This window comes from Nyctereutes procyonoides, unplaced genomic scaffold, assembly GCF_905146905.1.
Source record: "Nyctereutes procyonoides isolate TBG_1078 unplaced genomic scaffold, NYPRO_anot_genome, whole genome shotgun sequence".
Lineage (NCBI taxonomy): Eukaryota > Metazoa > Chordata > Mammalia > Carnivora > Canidae > Nyctereutes > Nyctereutes procyonoides.
In genome coordinates, this window is record NW_026575122.1 from 2,369,081 (window position 1) to 2,388,988 (window position 19,908).

The following is a 19,908-nucleotide window of genomic DNA, read 5'->3' on the forward strand; positions in this document are numbered from 1 at the left end:
GCAAAAAGAGAGAGAGACAAACGAAGAAATAGACTCAACTATGGTGAAAAAAACAGATGGTTACCAGAGGGGAAGAAGGTAAAGATTGTGCTAAATTGGTGATGGGTTAAGGAGGCCACTTAGGTGAGGTGTGGAATTGTTTAATCACTATATTGCACCCCGGAAACTAATGTAACATGGTAAGAAAATAAAGCTACACTTTAAAAATAGAAGATATTCCGCAATATAAAGTTACACATCAGACAAAGGTAATAAATTCAGCTATTGAATTTCTGACTTACAAAGAAATGAATCAAACAAGTTGTTATAAAGTGATCTCACATTTCGCTGATAGTAATTGATCATCTTGTGAAATAAATGCCACTGATGACAATAAGCATTCATCGAAAAAATATTCATAGTTCAAACGTTTTGCCCACATAGGGAAAGTTAAAGCATGTGGAGGAGGACAGATCAAAGATATCATATATCATATGCCAAGAAGTTCTGACCTTTACCTTTTGCTTTTTAAAATGTTATCATTTCCCCATTTACCAAAGACTTGATATAGAATTAGGTACCAAACAAATATTTATTGAAGAGAGGCTGATTGTAGCAGAATAAGGTGGGATATACAATGTTCTAAATGGTAAAAGTGGTTCCATATTTAATAACTCTCCTATAAATATGGAGGACATTATTTTAGCTTTTATTTAAAAAAAAAACTATAATAGCTAGAAGTTGCCTAACTCAGTGGGTAAGCTAAAATCAAAATGATAAAAGTGAGGGGTGCCTGGGTGGCTCCGGGAGTTAAGCGTCTGACTCTTGATTTCAGCTCAGGTCATGACCTCAGGGTCATGATCTCGGGCCCCACATCAGGCTCCACAGTGTGGAGTCAGCTGAGATGCTCTCTCCCTCGGCCCCTCTCCCCACTTGCACTCTCTCTCAATCTGTACGGAAGGAAGGAAGGAAGGAAGGAAGGAAGGAAGGAAGGAAGGAAGGAAATCTTTTTAAAAAGTTATACGAAATGGCAAGACATGTTTGCTTGCCACCTTAAAACCAGAAATAGGACTGGTAAATGCTGCCACCAGTAATCAATACCTTACAGGCTCTCTTACAGGCTCCGTATTCAACGGAGATTTACACTAGATATTATTAAATACAATACCCTCTGTGCAACAGCTCCTATGACATAAAGGACACAATTCCAAGGCCCAACAGGAGGATTATGTGTCTGACTTGACATTGATCTCATTGCAGTGCCCTCAGTGTTCTGTGCAACACTAATAGCCAAACTCATTAATGATTTTAATTCATTTTTAGGAGATATAAATGCAGTATCGTCATAGAAAAAAATCCCCATAAATAAAATAAATAAAATGACTGTTTAAAAAAAACTGTTAAAAAAAACTGATAAAATAACTGTTTCATGAAATTATGGCCAATCACAGCAATTCCAAATGAAGTCTAGAAGTCATAAAATGGTTAGAGTGATTAGCAAGCCAACCATCAATTCCTTTTTTTTAAGATTTTATTTTTTATTTTTTTATTTTTTTATTTTTGTTTTTTTTTCACTTTATTTATTTATTTACAATAGACATAGAGAAAGACAGAGAGAGAGAGAGAGAGAGAGAGGCAGAGACACAGGCAGAGGGAGAAGCAGGCTCCATGCAGGGAGCCCAAGGCGGGACTCGATCCCGGGACTCCAGGATCACGCCCTGGGCCAAAGGCAGGCGCCAAACCACTGAGCCACCCAGGGATCCCCCAACCATCAATCCCTATATAACGTATTGTCCTTCCCATCATGGAAAATACAATATAAGGAAATTGAGTACAAAACAAAACACAAAATGCAGCAGTACTACGCTAACAGGATTACAACGAATATATAAATATTCAAAAGCTTTATTTGAGGAGTGCAACTAGAGATTCAAAGATTTGAGGGCAACTTACAACTCCAGTGTCCATTGCTCTCAAATCATGAAAATGATCATTGAAGTACGTGCTCTTCGATGCCTCTTGAAATGCTTACATTCTTTTCTTTTTAGAATCACGTACAATATGCTTCGGCTGATGTGCAAATTGTCACTATTTTCTTAATCACCCATCTATAAAGCAGTGCACTGGGTGTCACAAGGGACGGCCTGTCCTCATCACGCACAAAGGCAGACAATGAACCAATGGTGGGAATGGGACTCACACAGCTGAAGGCCGAGTGAAGTCACCCTGAGGGCAGCTCAGGAAAGGGTAAGAGAGAAATACGTGCCTGGTTTCCACTGATGAAAATGGAAGCAAAGCCATTCCAGGCGCCTGGAAACGCACAAGCAAACACAGGAAGAAATGACAGCGAATGGGGGAGAACCTTTCCTTTTAGCATAATAAGACAAGTAAAACGAAAAATTTTGAGACAAGCCACATTAACGAAAGCGAATGAGTATAACCATGAGTTTGTTACAACAGAGATTCATCAATAAAATAATGGACGCCAGTGGTCGCTTTGTATTTGTTTCACAAAACTGAAAGGTGGTAGAGAGAAAAGAAAGACGTATGGGTCTGAATACATTATTTATTTATTTATTTATTTATTTATTTATTTATTTATTTATTAATAAATTTATTTTTTATTGGTGTTCAATTTGCCAACTTACAGAATAACACCCAGTGCTCATCCCGTCAAGTGTCCCCCTCAGTGCCCGTCACCCATTCACCCCCACCCCCGCCCTCCTCCCCTTCCACCACCCCTAGTTCGTTTCCCAGAGTTAGGAGTCTTTATGTTCTGTCTCCCTTTCTGATATTTCCCACACATTTCGTATTTAGAAATACGTGAGCTGAGCTCTCTCCATTCCTGTTAGGTAACCAGAAGAAAGGAAGGAGAGTCTAGGTTTAGACCTTTTGAATATTCAATAGATATGAAGAACTAGGAGGCATTTCATTTTTTTTTTCTAGGAGGCATTTCAAATGCAACCAAAACCTGTCAAGCTGAAATTAGAGCAATTTGGAAGAAAACTACTTGGCTAAGTCAAAACTAAAAATCAACCACCACCACCACCACAACAACAAAAACATGGTATTATCCAAAACTATACAGAAAGGTAATAAGGTATACTATTTCATAATGTCAGTCAGATAGGGTCAAAATTAAAATCCATGACCTTTTAAGTGAGGTCAAATGTTCTGGGGTATACGGTAGAACAAAGCCAAGACGGCACAACCTTCCCCCCGACACCTAGTGAAATACATACTTTCTCCCCCAAATATATGTGATTGGAGCAAGCACCGTGTCCCGGAAAGGGGTGAGGTCTTTGTTTCTCCTCCCCCCGCACCCTCCAGGAGAGGGCCCTCCACTGGTTCTAGCACGGGGAGACGGCGCCTCTTCCTGGATGATCCCAGCTCATCGCTGGAGAAGGATTAAAAGGAAAAGCCCATGAGATTGACACTATTTCACAACAACAGGATCCTTTACACCGAGGGGCCGGGCTGTCACCCCTGGAACCACTGGCCCACAGCAGCCTCCCCGGGCGAGGCTCCGACCCATGGGCCTCCGGATGGGAGCCGAGGTGCGGCGGGCGGCCGGGCTCGGCGGGTATTCCTACAGGACAGGCCTCGATCCTTATGCAGCCGGTGGTGTCCATGCACGTGGCCACTCACCTGAAAGAGAGGGGAGAGGACCCCCCCGAGGCCCGCGGCCCCCGCACCCGGCTGGCTCCCGGCTGGCAGGCACCTGGCGGTCACAAGAGCTGCACGTGGCAGCGGCGGTGACTTCGTGGCACCCTTCAAATGTCATATTGGGGCATCTGGATCTCATTCCCAGGCTGACACTCCCCAAAAGGTGTTCTGGGAGATCGGTGCACGCTCTTCACTTTGGAAAGAGTGGCACGGCTGTTCCACTTAAAGTCAAAAGCACTGCATCCTACCCTCTTTTCTTTCTTTCTTTCTTTTTTTTTAAGATTTTATTTATTTATTCATGAGAGACACACAGAGAGAGAGGCAGAGACACAGGCAGAGGGAGGAGCAGGCCCCATGCAGGGAGCCCGATGTGGGACTCGATCCCGGGACCCCAGGATCACGCCCTGGGCAGAAGGCAGGTGCTCCACCACCGGGACACCCGGGCGTCCCTATCGTCTCTTCAATTGCCTGAACATCCGTAAGGCTCCCTGGACCTTGCTACCTCGAGACCCCGCTCAGCCTGCCGCAGGCCACGACGGCCGCCGGGACACTGCTTGTCCCCCTCCCATGGGAAGCCCGTCTAGGAAGCAGCTCTGCCAGGAAGCCTGGAGACTCTCAGGAGGCCTGACGTCTCGCTCGGCCCGGCACCTTCTGAAGATGCTCCTAGTGGCAGTGATCGGGGGAGGGGACACACGAGAGCCCTGGGGACAGATCCGTCAGGACATGGTGAAGCCAGGGGCGGGCCGACCCAGGGGACAGAGGCAGAAATCAAAGGTGTTGGTGACTAGAATGTCATCTCAGTGCACGGGTTCTAGAGGGGACACAAGAGGATCACCAGGCGACATTATGGAAGTGTCTAATTCACAGGGGGGACCCCTGGGACGTGGCCAATACCGTCGCCGCAGTCGCAACACGAGCGAGGAGTAGTGGGCGCAGTGGAGAGACGCTCGGGTAGATGCACAGAGCTCTGCGACCACATAATGTATCTCTTTAAAGCCGAATATTTTCTTGTGGAAATTCACCTTCCCCCTGGGCAAAGTGCTAAGCAAACAGGGAAGGGCGGGTCCCAACCTCCTAGTCGGGGTCCCCTCCTGCACCCGCTCCTCTCGAGCCCCGGTTCTACTTACCCGCAGGGCCTGTAGGTGAACACGATGTAGCTCTCCTCCTCGCTCCTCTCGATGAAGGTCACACACGTGTGCCTCTCCCAGTGCCGCATGGCCTGCTTGAACATGGCCCGCTGGCTGCCTGGAGAAAGGCCGGATGTCAGTAGGGGAGCCTGCGCCTGGGCTCCTCTCCCGGTGCCCCCACCCGCAGCGGCCAGCTAGCCCGGCCTGGGCCCCCCAGCATGGCCCTTGGGAGCGGACGCGGCCCTCGGGATCGGGGGGCCCGGGCCACCCTGTGCACAGCCCAGAGGGCTCAGCCTCCGGACTCAAGGGGCGCGTGGGAAACGGGGCGCGGCTGAAAATCCAGAACATCTTTCGATGGACACCGAGGCTCCTTCCACAGTTTGGCTACTGTGGACATTGCTGCTATGAACATCGGGGTGCAGGGGTCCCGTCGACAGGTGATGGACAGAGAAGCTGTGGTCTGTGTCGACAGTGGGACATTCCTCAGCCATTAGAAATGACAAACACCCACCATGTGCTCCCACGTGGAGGGACCTGGAGGGGATGATGCTGAGTGAAGTAAGTCAGTCGGAGAAGGACAAACCGTGTATGTTCTCATTCATTTGGGGAATATGAATAATAGTGAAAGGGAATAAAGGGGAAAGGAGAAAAAAAATGAGTGGGAAATATCAGAGAGGGGACAGACCATGAGAGACTCCTAACTCTGGGTAACAAACTAGGGGTGGGGGAAGGGGAGGAGGGCGGGGGTTGGGGGTGAGTGGGTGACGGGCACTGAGGGGGGCACTTGACGGGATGAGCACTGGGTGTTATTCTGTATGTTGGCAAATTGAACACCAATAAAAAATAAATTTATTATTAAAAAAAATTTAAAAGAAAATCCAGAACAGTATTTGAGACTCTTAGAACTCAAGACTAAGAGATTTCCCAACCTCAGAGACATTCTCAGCTGGCCGCCGGGGTGATTGGAGCACCTCTCACGTTTGATCTGATACTACTACGCTCTGTGTATTAATACTCTGTAAAAATACACACTTAAGCTGTGTGATAATGTTTATTTTGCAAAAATAAACGCTCTGGGAACGTCTTACCAGTGAAGTTGCCTCCTATAACGTAAGGGATAACACCTCCAGGCCATATCCTTTCGGTTCTTGATGTAGCAGCTCTGGGAACTCGGTTTTTCTCATTTTGCCCTGAGAATGTTAGGGGTGCTTTTCCCTTAACTGTGTTGTTTTGCTCCAAGCCTGCAGTGACATTTAAAACACTCTGTGAAACACAAGTCCTCGGTCAGGGAATCATTTCCTCTTAAGAGACTAAAGTTAAAATGTCTTATTTACATATTTGTGTAAATATGCCCGAAGTCAAAATGCATTAAAGAAAACCTTCATTTATATTGCATTCTTGAAAAAGCATTAAAATATTCAAGCACTGCATGTCAAAATACTACTTCTTAATGCCCTGTGAGCGAATTTTAATGAATTCCCGTACAACAGCCTGCAGCGGACAGACGTCCGGCAGACTGGTAGGCCACAAAAAATGACTTTATTTATTTTAATTTCCTAGATCACTGCCAGTTCACCACCAGATGATCAAATGGACATTGTTTAAAAAGTCCAAGATATTCCAAATCCTTCTTAACTCTGGCTAAATCCTTCACTCTTTTATATCAGGACTGATACTCCATAGTACGGCCTGAAAGTAGGATTATTACATTACAGAGAGGATAAATGAAATAACGCCAAGACACGTACGGTCCCAGCCTCCTGGAACACTGGTCTGTCTCTGTGCAAACGTCCTCTGGGTTCGTCTCCAGGTGATTTAGCACCGTTTAGACATCAGGACACATCCTGAACAAGCCAATATAAAACGCAACCCGTTCCTGGAGCACCTTTCACGTCTGTGGTCATTCATTGTCTTGGTGAGCTTTCAAGATATTCTCGTTACTGTTTTTGTCTTTCCTAAATTTGCTTTATTATTCATTCTTATTCATCTATCACTGTTGATCCAAATATCCCAGTACTGGAATATACGTCAGATACAATAAACATTGACGGCACGCCCCCGATTCCCACGTCCCTAACAGGTCTATGGTTGTCACGTCCTGAAGAAAAGCATTTTTGCATGGGAAAATCATTCCTTGAAACTGCGTACTGTCAATTATTTGATTAACAGTTCATCGACCAAAAAGATGTTGGGGGAGAGACTTAGAACAGGAAACTTTTTTAAAGACTCTACAATCTACAAATCGTGTTTAACAGATCCATTACTCTAAGTATTAGCTGATTATGAAACCAGATGGCTGTCTTTCTATGTATTTTTCTGGAAGGATAAAAACACTTTCCAATTTTTTTTTTCTTCCATTCTAACAAATCGGTTTGTCAATTTACTTGAAGTGGGTTTCAGTTCAAAACGGTCACGGCATTTTCTGATTTGATTAAAAGTGATAATGGAGAGTTCCATGCTTGATAAAAACACTTTAGTGTGACACCCACTGCACGGGAAATAAATACCAACAGTAAAATAACGCCCTGATACATTTTATAATAAGGAGAAGCTGAAAATAACTTAAAGAAACATTTTAATGGTCCCAGATTAATTTCTAAAAAACTTACAGTAAACATCAGCTAACAAAAGGGACTCTTTGTCAGCATATATCCGTTACACCCGTCACATATTAATGGCAAACTGAACTGCTATTAGTATAATATTTACTGTACATCAAGTCAAGCGTCTGCAACTTTAAACATTGATATACCAGAGCCAATTCTTCTTATCCTGTCTATAAGCTGGTAGAGGGCCCCTCGTTTCTTTGAAATACCATGGTCTCCAAGTCCACCTTAAGAATAAAATAAAATAAAATAAAGTTAAACCCATTGCATTTTAAAGTTCTTCTAAATAAGCCATACCAACAGGCGACACTGATTTCTCTTTGGACATCTCTCTTTGCGTGTGTGGTCTTAGAATGTTAGAGCCATGAAAATCCATAAATCTTAAAGAAGCGTGTAAACATTTTACAAACACAATTTTGGTAACAAGAAACAAGTGGGTGGGGTGATCCAGAGAGCAATCTGAGTGACTTTATTTGGACATCATGGCAACTGAGTCATCTATTGATAATTTGAAACATTTTTCTTCGCTGTGACCTTGACATCACATAGTGTTATATAGGATGACAGCAAGTTGTTTTGCCCTGGTGATTGCATTCCAGCTATTTCTCCAATGTAAACTGAATATTTTCAGAAGCCAAATCAGCACATGGAAATAAAAACATTGGAAAAGTAAATGTATAGTGCAAGTCTTGATCCAAAGCTGCGATCGGTTTTGAGATATTTTTAAAAGCAATTATCATATTTTATAAAATGTTCAAATAAAATTTGAAAACGAGTTTTGATAATTTATAAAAACCAATTAACACGTAATTCCAAAAACGTCAAAACAACCCAAAAGGCTGTTCAGTGGCAAAATGCATTCTGTTATGCTACGTAATTGGAAAAATTCATAAAAATAGATGTGAAGAATTTTATAGCTCGAAAAGCAGATGAGAAGGTCAGGATAAGGAAATATGTCCTTTTGCAGTTTTAACAACTGGGAAACGATGAGGAAAGGTAGATTTCCTATCGTGGGTCAGAAACCAGAGCATTTGAGGAAAACCCAAGTACTCTGGTTCTCATTCCAGGCGTTTAACAGAATGTGCTCTCCCAATCGTATCTCCTATTTTCCTTTCTTTCTGAATTTTCAGTAGACAAATAACAAAAAGGCATCACCGAGCAAACAACCAATATAACCACTGACGATATCTAAACAAGTGCAGATGAATTCCTACCACCAGAGGATGGTTCCTGAGTCTTTTCAGGCTAAGATCATGAAAGGGCCAGAAACTGCACCTTGATCTATTTCTTTCCAATAATTTCCCCCTTTGAAATTGATACCAAAACCTATTTCCCTAGATTAAAGCTAATAGAAACCAAAACCAATCACAAAAACCATTACCATATAAGCCTCCTAGGGCAAAAAAAAAATCAATTAAGTCCTTATAAGGCAAATAAGTTAGGGGGCTTATTCACTGACTAATAACGTGCTTGATTATTTGCATTACACGGTCACAGTTTTGCTGTGCTACTTGAGAAAAATTTTTGAGATTCTTTCATTGAACATTTTAGAAAGATGAGGTAATATTTAAATGTATTCATTCTTAAGTAGTTATAAGAAACATTCTTAAAGAATGGCATTTATATGCTTGAAACGACAATTGTGTAACAATTACACTTCATACTAGATATGCCTGGAGCACATATGAATAGATTTAGAAGACGGTTAATCAGGAGAAAAAGGAAAGGTCTTAGGTAATATTAAGGTAACTAAAAAGATAACAGTAATTATAGAATTTTCAAAAAACAATGTTTCAAGACCACTAAAGGCAATAATGCCTTTAATATTTAGCAATTTTTAAAGATTTTCATAGAAATTAAAATCACAAAAAATTCTATGTAGGTAGTTCATTAATACGGAAAAAAAGGAAATTCATAAAATAAGTGGCTGTTTCTCACATATTCTCAAAAAAAAACTGAAAACATACAAACTAAGTAAATACTTATGGGAAAGATTATACACTTTGAAATAAGAAATATAATTAATTTGATCTCCACACGTGTAGATCACAATAATATTAGTAGCTATACCTCATGGGGTTATTATGTGTATTCAAAGAGTTATTATCTGCAAAGCACTTAAACCAGGCATGGTACATGGTAAACATTACAAAATATCTGTTAAAGAAATTAATCAATGAAATTAAAACCATGAACAAAATCTAAATTTTCAAATAGGTTCATTTATGCTTAGGAAATCACAGTTGATCAGCAGGACATTAAAAGTGACCCAAAGCATACTAATAGCATTTCAAGAGTATCTTTTCTCCAAAATGAACACAAATTCAATCAAATAATCAACCATACCTGTGGTATGTCCAAGTCCAAAAGGGTTCTGTGTAAGGTCAATTGTCCTATCAATTTGAAAGATACTTAAGTCTTCATCATCTAAGGCAATATCACCCCAAAACACAGCTAAAAAAGAAAAGTTCAATTAAAATGTAAAATATTTGAGGGCAAAGCCAATGCAAACAAAGCTAATTAGAAAAATATTGCTAAAAATATGGAAATGCAGCCCATATAGACAGTCCAGAAAGTAATTATAATTGAATATAATACTAGACCTGTTACACTAAAATATGAACCACCTGGGAAAGGGTATGATCTATCTTTTCTTTCTTTGATGTTTGAGGGGAGGGATTAAGTCATTTCTTTGAATGGAATGGGCACTGATTTAAGGGGGAATTAGAAAGTGAATTCAGCAGCATGGCTAACTTGAAGTAAGTGAAAATCTGAGGAGTGTGCTTGAATTTACAGTGGATGCCGGTCTTCACTGCCAGGTAGAAGGAGACATAGTAGACTAAATATTGTCTGTTACAGCACCTTACTCATCACATTTTTATACAATTACATGCACTTTGTCTAAAGATGACATTCCTCTGAGCTTCTGTAAGATGCATAAATAAACATCAAAATAATATTTAAGTCAACATTTATTTAGTCAAAGACTACATGCTACACCTTTGATCTTTAATGATAAATAACACACTGTGCATATTTCCAGGAGCTTCAAAATCATTGCCCCAAATCCTGAAAGCCCTCTGACTCTATCTTTTATATCCAGTCTTTTGTGCTACTTAATAAAACAAAGCTCTGTAAACCATTGTGGGAAAAAAATGCGATAATCTCTTGAAAACCAGTATGTGGATTTCTCTTTTAAGGTCAAAAATACATATTAACATAACAAAAAAAAAAAAAAAAAAAACGCTTTCCTTTTTATTTGAGTCCAAAAAGTGGAGTAATCAATCTCCTAGTGCTGCAAGATGTCAAACTATAGTAAATTAGGAAACATAGCAAATTTAAGAGAGAGAATAAATTAATCGTGAGATAGTAAAACACTGACAAACTCCTTGGAAATTCTGGGATATTTGTTTCATGATACAAGTTCACAAATTTTCTTTTTCAAAATTTTCTTCCAATTTTTGCTTTGCAAAACCAAAAAGGAAAGGAAGAAAATACATTAAAATTTGGGGAAGTAACGAAATCTATGCTTTCCAAATCACTGTCTTTTAGTAGATTTGAACCTTAACATTTTTGAATTTTAGGTATAAAAACACTAGGTAATGAAATTAATTTATGAAATTTAGGTTTCAATCCCGAAAGTCATACAATACTTTAGGTTTTGGCCAAAAGTTTATTGTATAAAATTAGGTTCGTTCCCTCATACAAGAAGACATGATAGAAGAAGGGATCAGATTTATGTGTGAATCTAGAAAGGAAGAAGATAGAAATTAGCTCGAGGTAGGTTTTCGGTTCAACACGTCGAACACCATTCATTAAAATCAGAATTCTCTCATCAAGCCCTCTCTTCCACCCTACTGTCAATGGAACGGCCGTGGGTAGAAGCAGAGAGACGCTGGCTGTCTTTTACTATCCTAGAGACGAAGTAATGAGAGGTCTGTCGAACAGTTTACAGCACTGGGTAAGAGGTTGGCCTTGATGCCCGACATGGAAGCCAGATTCTATTTAGCTTCCTCCACATGGAGCAGGAACTACGGCTGTTCCGTTGCGCCTACAACCAGACATCCCAAGAAGTAGATGGCCTGCCTAAACAAAAAGCAAAAGACTGTAATTACATAAAAGGCCTGTCCAGTTTTATAAAAATAAAATTCTGTACTTCTTTGTTCAAGATTTTACACTTTCAGGTAAATCCAAGTTTGCTAGTTATTTAAGTCTTCCCATTAAGTGCATTTACTATGCAAGCGGTCGAGGGTCCTGATGGCAGGGACTCTCAGCCTCCCTCTGCCTTTCTCAGTGCTGGGGGCAAATCGAGACACGAAAAGAGGGTTACTCCAGCATTACTGGAGTGGGAACTAGAGAGGCTCTGGCCAGGATGCAAGCTGTGAGATCGTAGGTCTGGAGAAAGGCCTCAGAGTCTACGTTTTTTTTTTTTGTTTTTTTTTAATTTTTTTTTTATGATAGAGAGAGAGAGAGAGAGAGAGAGGCAGAGATACAGGCAGAGGGAGAAGCAGGCTCCATGCACCGGGAGCCCGACGTGGGATTCGATCCCGGGTCTCCAGGATCGCGCCCTGGGCCAAAGGCAGGTGCTAAACCGCTGCGCCACCCAGGGATCCCCAGAGTCTACGTTTTTAACAAGCTGCCATCACTGCAAATAATTGTCGTGGTCATCATCTTTATTAGCATTATTATTATTTTTTTTTTGCAAGAACCAACTTTCACTCCTCTCTGAACCAGCTGGCTAACGCGAAAGCTTGAGGCCCTCGACCAAACAAAATGTAGCTTGTCAGTCCTCTATTTATATAATAAAAGTAGTACGAATATGAGTAAAATAAAACCCAAATGTGTTTTAGATTTTTGTTTTCTTGTAACAACTTTTCACATGCAATAGGACTCATGTCTTGATGGATGGATTATATCAAAAACAGATCAGCAGTCCAAGGATATAACACTTCACAGAAGCAAAAACATTACTTCTGGGGAGAAGGAAAGGCACAAGGCCAGATGACTCTGAAAAGGAGACAAAACTGTCCTGAAATACAGAAACCCGTATTTTATTTACTGTTATCTTTTTCTGAACTAAAAGCTTCAGAATATTGTGGCAGTTCTGAACACACCATGAATTGCTTCGGGAGAAAACCAAATATTTCTGTGAGAACAAGCCATCGTGAACGACAAAGCCAATTCACTGGTGTGCAGACTTGATCTACTGCAGGCCACGAACATCTTTAAATTTTGATACTATCAGCAGGAAAAAAAAAACAGCTTAAAATTACAACCTATCATACAGTTTAAAATGCACAATTTCTTTCTTCATATTGCACACATTTAAGGGTTTCCTTCATTCATCTTCTAGTTAAATCTAAGTGTCCTCTTTCTGCATGCTGAAATGCTTATGCATTGGTACAGCAAGCTGGACCATTACACCCTGTAATACATGGATTTAGAATTTGCATTATAATCTAACACGTATTTGTTATTCAAGCTCCAAGATCGTTGTAATTCCCAAGCCCGCTTTGGAGTTTGTTGTTTTCCTTTCTTTACGGTATTTTCTATTTGTTTTGCATCAAAAAACCCACAGAAATTAGAAACAGTTTTTAAAAGTATGCATTATTACTCATCAGCCCCATTTAATCCAGTGATTTGAGGTTGGGCATATCGGAACTGAAAGCAATACAGGACACTGGTTATAGATGATAATACTAAGGAAATGCTCAAGTGCACTTAGAATATTTACTATCTGTTTGGAATTCTGCTTGGATTCCTATGGTCAAAATGGGGTTGGAGCTAAGCAACAGGCCAAAATAAAATGTCAAGAAGAACAATTTTTAAACTGCATGGAAAACCACAGGTATTGTTTTTCTTCTGAAGGCTATTTGCATTCATTGTATAATTCTTTTTTTTTTTTTTTTTAATCAAAGACCAAGAAAGACAAATAGCTTCTACCGTAGTAGGTAAACACATTTTACAACAGGATGTATGGTAAGAATAAGCAATCCAAGATCGTGATCCCCTACACCATAACTCTAAATGAGATTTCTCCCACCCCTTCAAGAGTCCCCGACCATCTTTAGCCTTTCTGTTTGGAAGTTGGGATCCAAAGGAGTCTTCAAGCTCGTGATTCCCTAAAAGCTGTATGCAAAAAAAAAAAAAAAAAAAAAAAAAAGAAAAAGAAAAAGAAAAAAAAAAGCATGAGTTTACATATCCAGTCGCAACATGTTTTTGCAGGGAAGAGGTCCACCACGGGTCATCAGAAAGGATCACACAACATCAAGAGCCACTACCTTTGCCAAAAGCAAAGCCTTTCGGGAACACGCGGGAGAAAACGCTTGCAAAGTTAAGTATCCTCCCCAAAATGAATACATTTACTTGAATTAATGTGAAAGCCTGTGACAGCTCGTCACTACTTGACAGCCTATCATAATAGATGAGTTGATGGGGTCTCCTCAGGCATTACCTATAGGAAACCCTTCCAGAACCCCCACCCCCCACCCCTTGCAACTGATCTCGTGTCACACCTGCTTCTGGGTCCCGCCCGTGCTTCTGTCAGTAATGGACCAGCACGCAGGGTTTCATGCCATGTCTTCAATAGTCTGATCTTCCATCTAATTTTGAAAATACTGACCGCAGGAAGCCCGTGTGGCTCATCCTTAAACCCTCACCGCCAGAGCGCCTGGCAAAACGTAGGCCCTCGATATGTCTCGACACACAAAAAAAATACGGATGAGGAAATACCCTGGATTGGGGTATAGCTTACGTGGGACAAAAGTAAGGCTAGCCAGGCTACACACTTCACAGGTTTGCCTTGAGACTCAAAATACTAGATGGTCACCATTCTAAGGAATATTCCAAACCATTTCAAGCCAGAGTGGATCACTGTCGTACGCTCAACAAAAATTTTTAAAAAGGGCAACCGCCTTTCTTACTTTCTGTGGTACATGCTGTTGAGTGTCCATTTTTCTCCAAACATCACACCGCTACGCTCAGGAAATACAGACTTAACAGATAGGTCAGTTATCTTGAGATTGATGAGATCTGAAGAGAGAGCTCAGCCTCCACAGTAGCCAGGAGCACTTGCTTATTGCACTGTTTCCATATACAGTTTAAACTTTCTGCTTTTATTGATATTGGATTTAGGGAGGAAGAATGATGTCATGTGAAGGCCTGACAAGGCCGCTTTGGCTGCTCTACCCCACAATAAAGGCTTAGTAAAAATTTCCTCAGACAAGGACAACAATGAAGGCTCAAAAGTCAACTATTTTTACTTGATTGACAACCACGAAGCAAATTCCCAAGGAAAAGTAAGATTTGGCCAAAGTTCTAATCATACATTTTGGAGACATTGTTACAATACTTAAAAGGGAAAATAATCTTCTGGTGGCATTTCATACTCACAGAATAAGTTTTTGCCCCCAAATGACACACATGAAAGTTAATTTAAGTTCCAAGTCTGGGAAACAATTAACTCTAAAGTCTTGATATACATATTTTTATACAGACTCTCAGAATCGGTCTTCAAAAAAATTAGGATGAGAATCATTTTATGTAGTGTATATTTCCTTCTTAAATTTCTAATAATAAAAAAGAGAGTATTTGCAGTCCAATTATTGTACTGAATGTTTGTAGGAAAACAGCCCATGCAGGGACGCCTGGGTGACTCAGTGGTTGAGCGTCTGCCTTTGGCTCCTGGGGTCCCGGGATCGAGTCCCGCATCAGGCCCCTTGCAGAGACCCTGCCTCTCCCTCTGCCTGTGTCTCTGCCTCTCTCTCTCTCTCTCTCTGTCCCTCAGGAATAAATAAATAAACTATTTAAAAATAAGTAAAGTAAATAAAAACAAATCTTTTTTCTGTTTTAATGCAGTTCTACATTACAGATATAGTTAAATGCTAAATTTTCAAATAAGCATCTTTCTTTTTAAGTCAGAAAACAAAATTTTTCTCATAACAAAAGATCCATTGAAATGCCATATCAATCTGCATTTATAGCCCACAATGCCCATGGATAGGATTTCTCAGAACATTTTTAAAATATCACCCATACCACAAATATTCATTCTGAACTCTTTGTCTCGAAAGAGAAAACACTGACAGAAAAGTGCTTCGATCAAATGATGTAAAAATCAATATTGAAACTTTCTTTGCATATGGCCTAATAATTTGTTACAAGCCTTAAGAAAGCAAATTATCACAGTTTCTAAGTTTTTTAAAAACTTCCATTCTTATACTGCTCAAATATTGAATATATAATCAACAGCTACCAAGATCTGGTTTATTTATGTTTCCCACATCATAGATCTTGTAACGACAGCGTAAACACTTGTTTTTTCTTCTCTCAGGCCCGTAATTATTTATACTTGTGGTCACTTGTGCAGGAGTCAACCCTGATACTTCTTTCTTAATTAAGTTTGTTTATTTTCTAAATATTGACACTAGCTCTTGGGGTAAATATTGATGTCTTCCTGGAAGTAAGTCTGCTCATGCCAATCTGCTGTTTTCTATATTCTAGTTGTGTTTTATCCACTGGCTGGTCATCTCTTCACACAAACAGAATCTTGTTTCCCACTTTTTTTCCCCCCATTTTTATTGAGTCTACTGCTAGGAAGGGTTAAGAGAGAAAACGTTGCATTCCAACCTTTCTGGTTCTTTGTAAAAGATTTCCTCTTGAGTACCAGTCCAAGGTTGAGTTTTTTCTTTGGTTAATATCCCCACTGCAACCCATGAAATAACATGTGCCCAGTGGAATAAACTTTACAAAATGTAAAAACTCCTTGACATCCCAAGAACTCGACTCCACATACTGATTTCTATTTCCTCCTTCCATCACCCCAGTGACTTTAAATAATTGGAAGGGTAATTAAAGGAAATTTTATGCACACTAAAAACAAGCAAAAATGGAAATATTCTATCAACATTATTTTCAGCATTTTACACTCTTACTTTAAAAGATCTATAAAGTTACTAGAGATACTACTATAAAGAGCCAGTAACTTATGTTAAACGTGTGGTGCTTAATATCAATAAAGTACTTTATTCCTTTCAGGGCTAGGATATTGATTCATATTACTAAACCTGCTGATAGAATTCACTGTTTTAAAAACTTACCATCCTCTATTGCCCATCGTATAATACCTACTTTTTACTCTAAGTAGTAGTTTATTAGGACCGACTTTGGGTTATTTGTGAGGGTTACAAGATTCCGAGCCAGAAACCACACCTGTCTAAAAATTTCAGTTTGAGGTCATGCTGGCGACTCATCTTAACCACGTGAAGGTTAAGGGGAATCAAGGAATAGATGATTCCCCTTTCTTTTCAGATTTGCAGAAATAAGGATGTTACCTGCACTGACATATGGAGATAATACACTTTATTGAAAAATGGAAGCATTTACTAAATGAAATGGAGTTAATCATAACTTGCATATGGGAAAGGATAAATGAGACTCTGCTTACCTAGTTGCAATATTAACATTACTGAGTAATCTGCCTATAATGTTTCAAGCCTTGTTCGAGATAATAAAGTAAAGGAAAATGGATGTTGAAATACAAACAGAAATCCATGCATATCTAGCAAATAAAATCTTTATAAATGCCAGGAAACCACTGTCCCTAATTATATCATTTTAAAATTTAAATATTTAGAACTAGCACAAATTTTAGCTAATAGATATAACTAGGATCTTGCCATTAAATCCCCAATCGTTCTGGAATATTATTGATTATATAATTTTAAAAAGAGAGTAAGTCGTAAGTCTAAAAAAACTGCTAAATGCATATCATGAACAAAAATTGTATCTTCAATAGTGAGCAAAATAATCCAGTGGCATAAAAAAAGAAAACTATATATTAATTCACTTTAAAAGTCGTTGGAGGATTATAAAACAGTGTCTAAAATAAGAAGAAAGGAATTTTAAAAAGGTCTTAAAGAAACTCTCCAAAAGGACTAATATGTTTAAAAACGAAAGTTTAAAATCCACTTTTTTTCCTTGAATTTCATTAGTGGCCTGTTCCGAAGTAGCAGATGAATGACTATTAGAGCCACAGTCTGGGAGGATAAAGAAAAAGTAATTTAAGTGTGCAGCCAATTGTAATGATGGACTGTCATTCAGAGATACTCGGCATAGTCAGAGCTAAAGGTACAGAACTGGAAAGACAGATACTGTGCACAGTTGCTAGGGTGATGGGACTAATTCTGACAGTTTTATCTATTTTTACTCTTCCTTGCAATAATTCAAAGTGACCCAGCCCCACTTCAAGAATGCCCATCCTTTCTCCAAATACCTGCAATGCCACCTCTGTCGTAAGTATGTCGTACATCTAGGTCTTCAATTCTGTTTCACTAATCTGTCAGTCTTTAATACCGTATTGTATCGATAACACTCTCTTTACGATGAGTCTTTTTATCGAGTAGGATGACTCCCCTAAGTCTTCAAAATGTTCTCAGCTCTTCTCAGAAACAGGATTTTCCATGTGAATCTCAAAAGCAGATAGTCAAGCTACAAGAAAAATCTTTTTGAAGTATTGATTAGAATTGCATTGATTCCATAAATTAATATAGAAAAAGTTTTCTCTTTTTTTTTAAAGATTTTATTTACTTATTTGACAGAGAGAGAGAGTCAGAGAGCACAAGTCGGGGGCGGGGGGTGGTGATGGCAGAGGGAGAGGAAGAAGCAGGCTTCCTCCCAAGCAGGGAGCCCTATGTGGAGCTTGATCCCAGGACCCCGGGATCATGACTGGAGCCACCCAGGTGCCCCACAAAAGTTTTCATTTTAAAGATATTTAATTTTCACACTCATAATCCTATTACAACTTATTTTGGTTTTATTTACGTCTTCACATAAAGCTGTAACTTTTTCTTCATAAAGGTCTTAGACACACCTTGTTGAAATTATTTCTAGGTAAACTTTCATATTTTGTTGCATACTAACATCTTAAATATTTTCTAGGTGTTATTTGCATATAAGACAATAATTTTTATATTTGTATCTCCTATTCATCAGATATGTTGGATATTTCCATTGGCTCCAATAGATTTCTTGCATCTTGTAACCTAGATATTCCCTATCTGCATCGCCCCTATAAATATGGAGAGGGATACCACCAAGAGAGTCTTTTCTATGGTAGTTTTTAGAGGATGCTTTGATGAGCTGCCCAAATGCCACCTCTTATTTGAAGAATTGATTCCCAGAGGCTGGAAAGGTTTTGATTGAGACTTCAGCTATTCAGCCTCTTGGCTGAAAAGATGCAAAATTCATAGTCAAGCCCACTTCATATAGGTAGCCAGCATCCAGTGAGCTTTAAGAGTATAGTCACCTCAAATTAACTTGGGACTCTGATGGGTCATCACAGCATCAGCTCTCATCCTCTACAGCCTGATAGAAGACAAAATTAAAAATAAGGTCCAAAGTCCAAAGCCAAATCTTAAGAGTTATAGAACCTTAAAGAAGGGCTATCCTCCCAAGCTCAGCAGGTCAGCTATACCATAGTTAGGTCGTACTTCGGAAATAATGGTACCGACACATGGGATGAAGAATATGAGTTGAGTCACCTGAAAACTGTGACCCTCAAGATTCCTCTGAAACTTTTAAGCCTGAAGAAGTGGCCCACTCCATCTTATTAAGGACCAGTGTTCTTCCTTTTTTTAAAGATGATGCAGTGACCCTACCCTGAAAGACAACATGCACTACTCAAGATCTACCTTCACTTCCCTTTCTGGCCGCTAAACCAATAACTAGGGTTAAATCAAAATATAACCTGACCAGGATGAGCTGGGCCCAAACCAGGCAAGGACTGTATCCAACATGTACTTAGAGGAGCTCAGAGATCACTCAAGGACTCAATCTAAGGGATGGACATAAAATTACATAGGAGCATGCAAACATGCTATTGGGATAAAGCATGAAACTACCATAAGTAAGAGAAATGCCAGAATGGTCATGTCAGAGGGATTGAAAGGCTCTGAGAAGTAGCCATGCTTGAACGGACGTATAATACTCAGCCAGAAAACTCACCAGATGACTAGACTACGTAGAAAGGCCCTGAAGATTCACCATTTACCAAGGTTAATTAGGAACACACTGATGAAAGAAAAACTAGCATCACTAAGTGATAGTCTTCTAAAAGCCAAGACTGATGGCAGACGATGATGTTACAGAGCTGGGTTCAATGACAACAACAGATCGGATGGAATCTCAGACAAACAAACGAAAAACAGAGATCATGGGACAACACTCCATTACCACCAGCCAGGTGGAGGCAATTATCGTAATGCATGGCAAGGCTGCAGTCTCATGCAGGAACCCTGGCCCTGAGAGGGTTATGATACAGGTCACAGAACATGGGATCCAAGGGGCAAAATAGATGGACTGCCAACAAAGGGTATTATTTCATCAAAAAATATGGAAGCTGGATGATTAGAAGATTAAGACTGGTTACCCCCCTCCAAAAAAAAAAATATAGATACATAGATAGATCTTGAGTTTCAAGATATAAGCCAGTTTTCAGACCTGGAATCCAGTTATGGAAGAAGGAATTAGGG

At 39.9% G+C, this 19,908-nt stretch overlaps 1 protein-coding gene across 1 annotated transcript in view; it reads right to left on the reverse strand.

The window, feature by feature from the left end:
* TLL1 (tolloid like 1) overlaps positions 1-19,908 on the reverse strand; it is a 195,013-nt gene that overhangs the window by 103,931 nt on the left and 71,174 nt on the right. Inside the window, exons 2-5 of the mRNA XM_055336633.1 lie at positions 9,725-9,832; positions 7,525-7,605; positions 5,861-6,013; positions 4,773-4,890 (exon numbers count right to left, since the gene is read on the reverse strand). Coding sequence (XP_055192608.1) covers positions 4,773-4,890; positions 5,861-6,013; positions 7,525-7,605; positions 9,725-9,832 — 460 coding nt within the window. The remainder of the gene's footprint in view (positions 1-4,772; positions 4,891-5,860; positions 6,014-7,524; positions 7,606-9,724; positions 9,833-19,908) is intronic.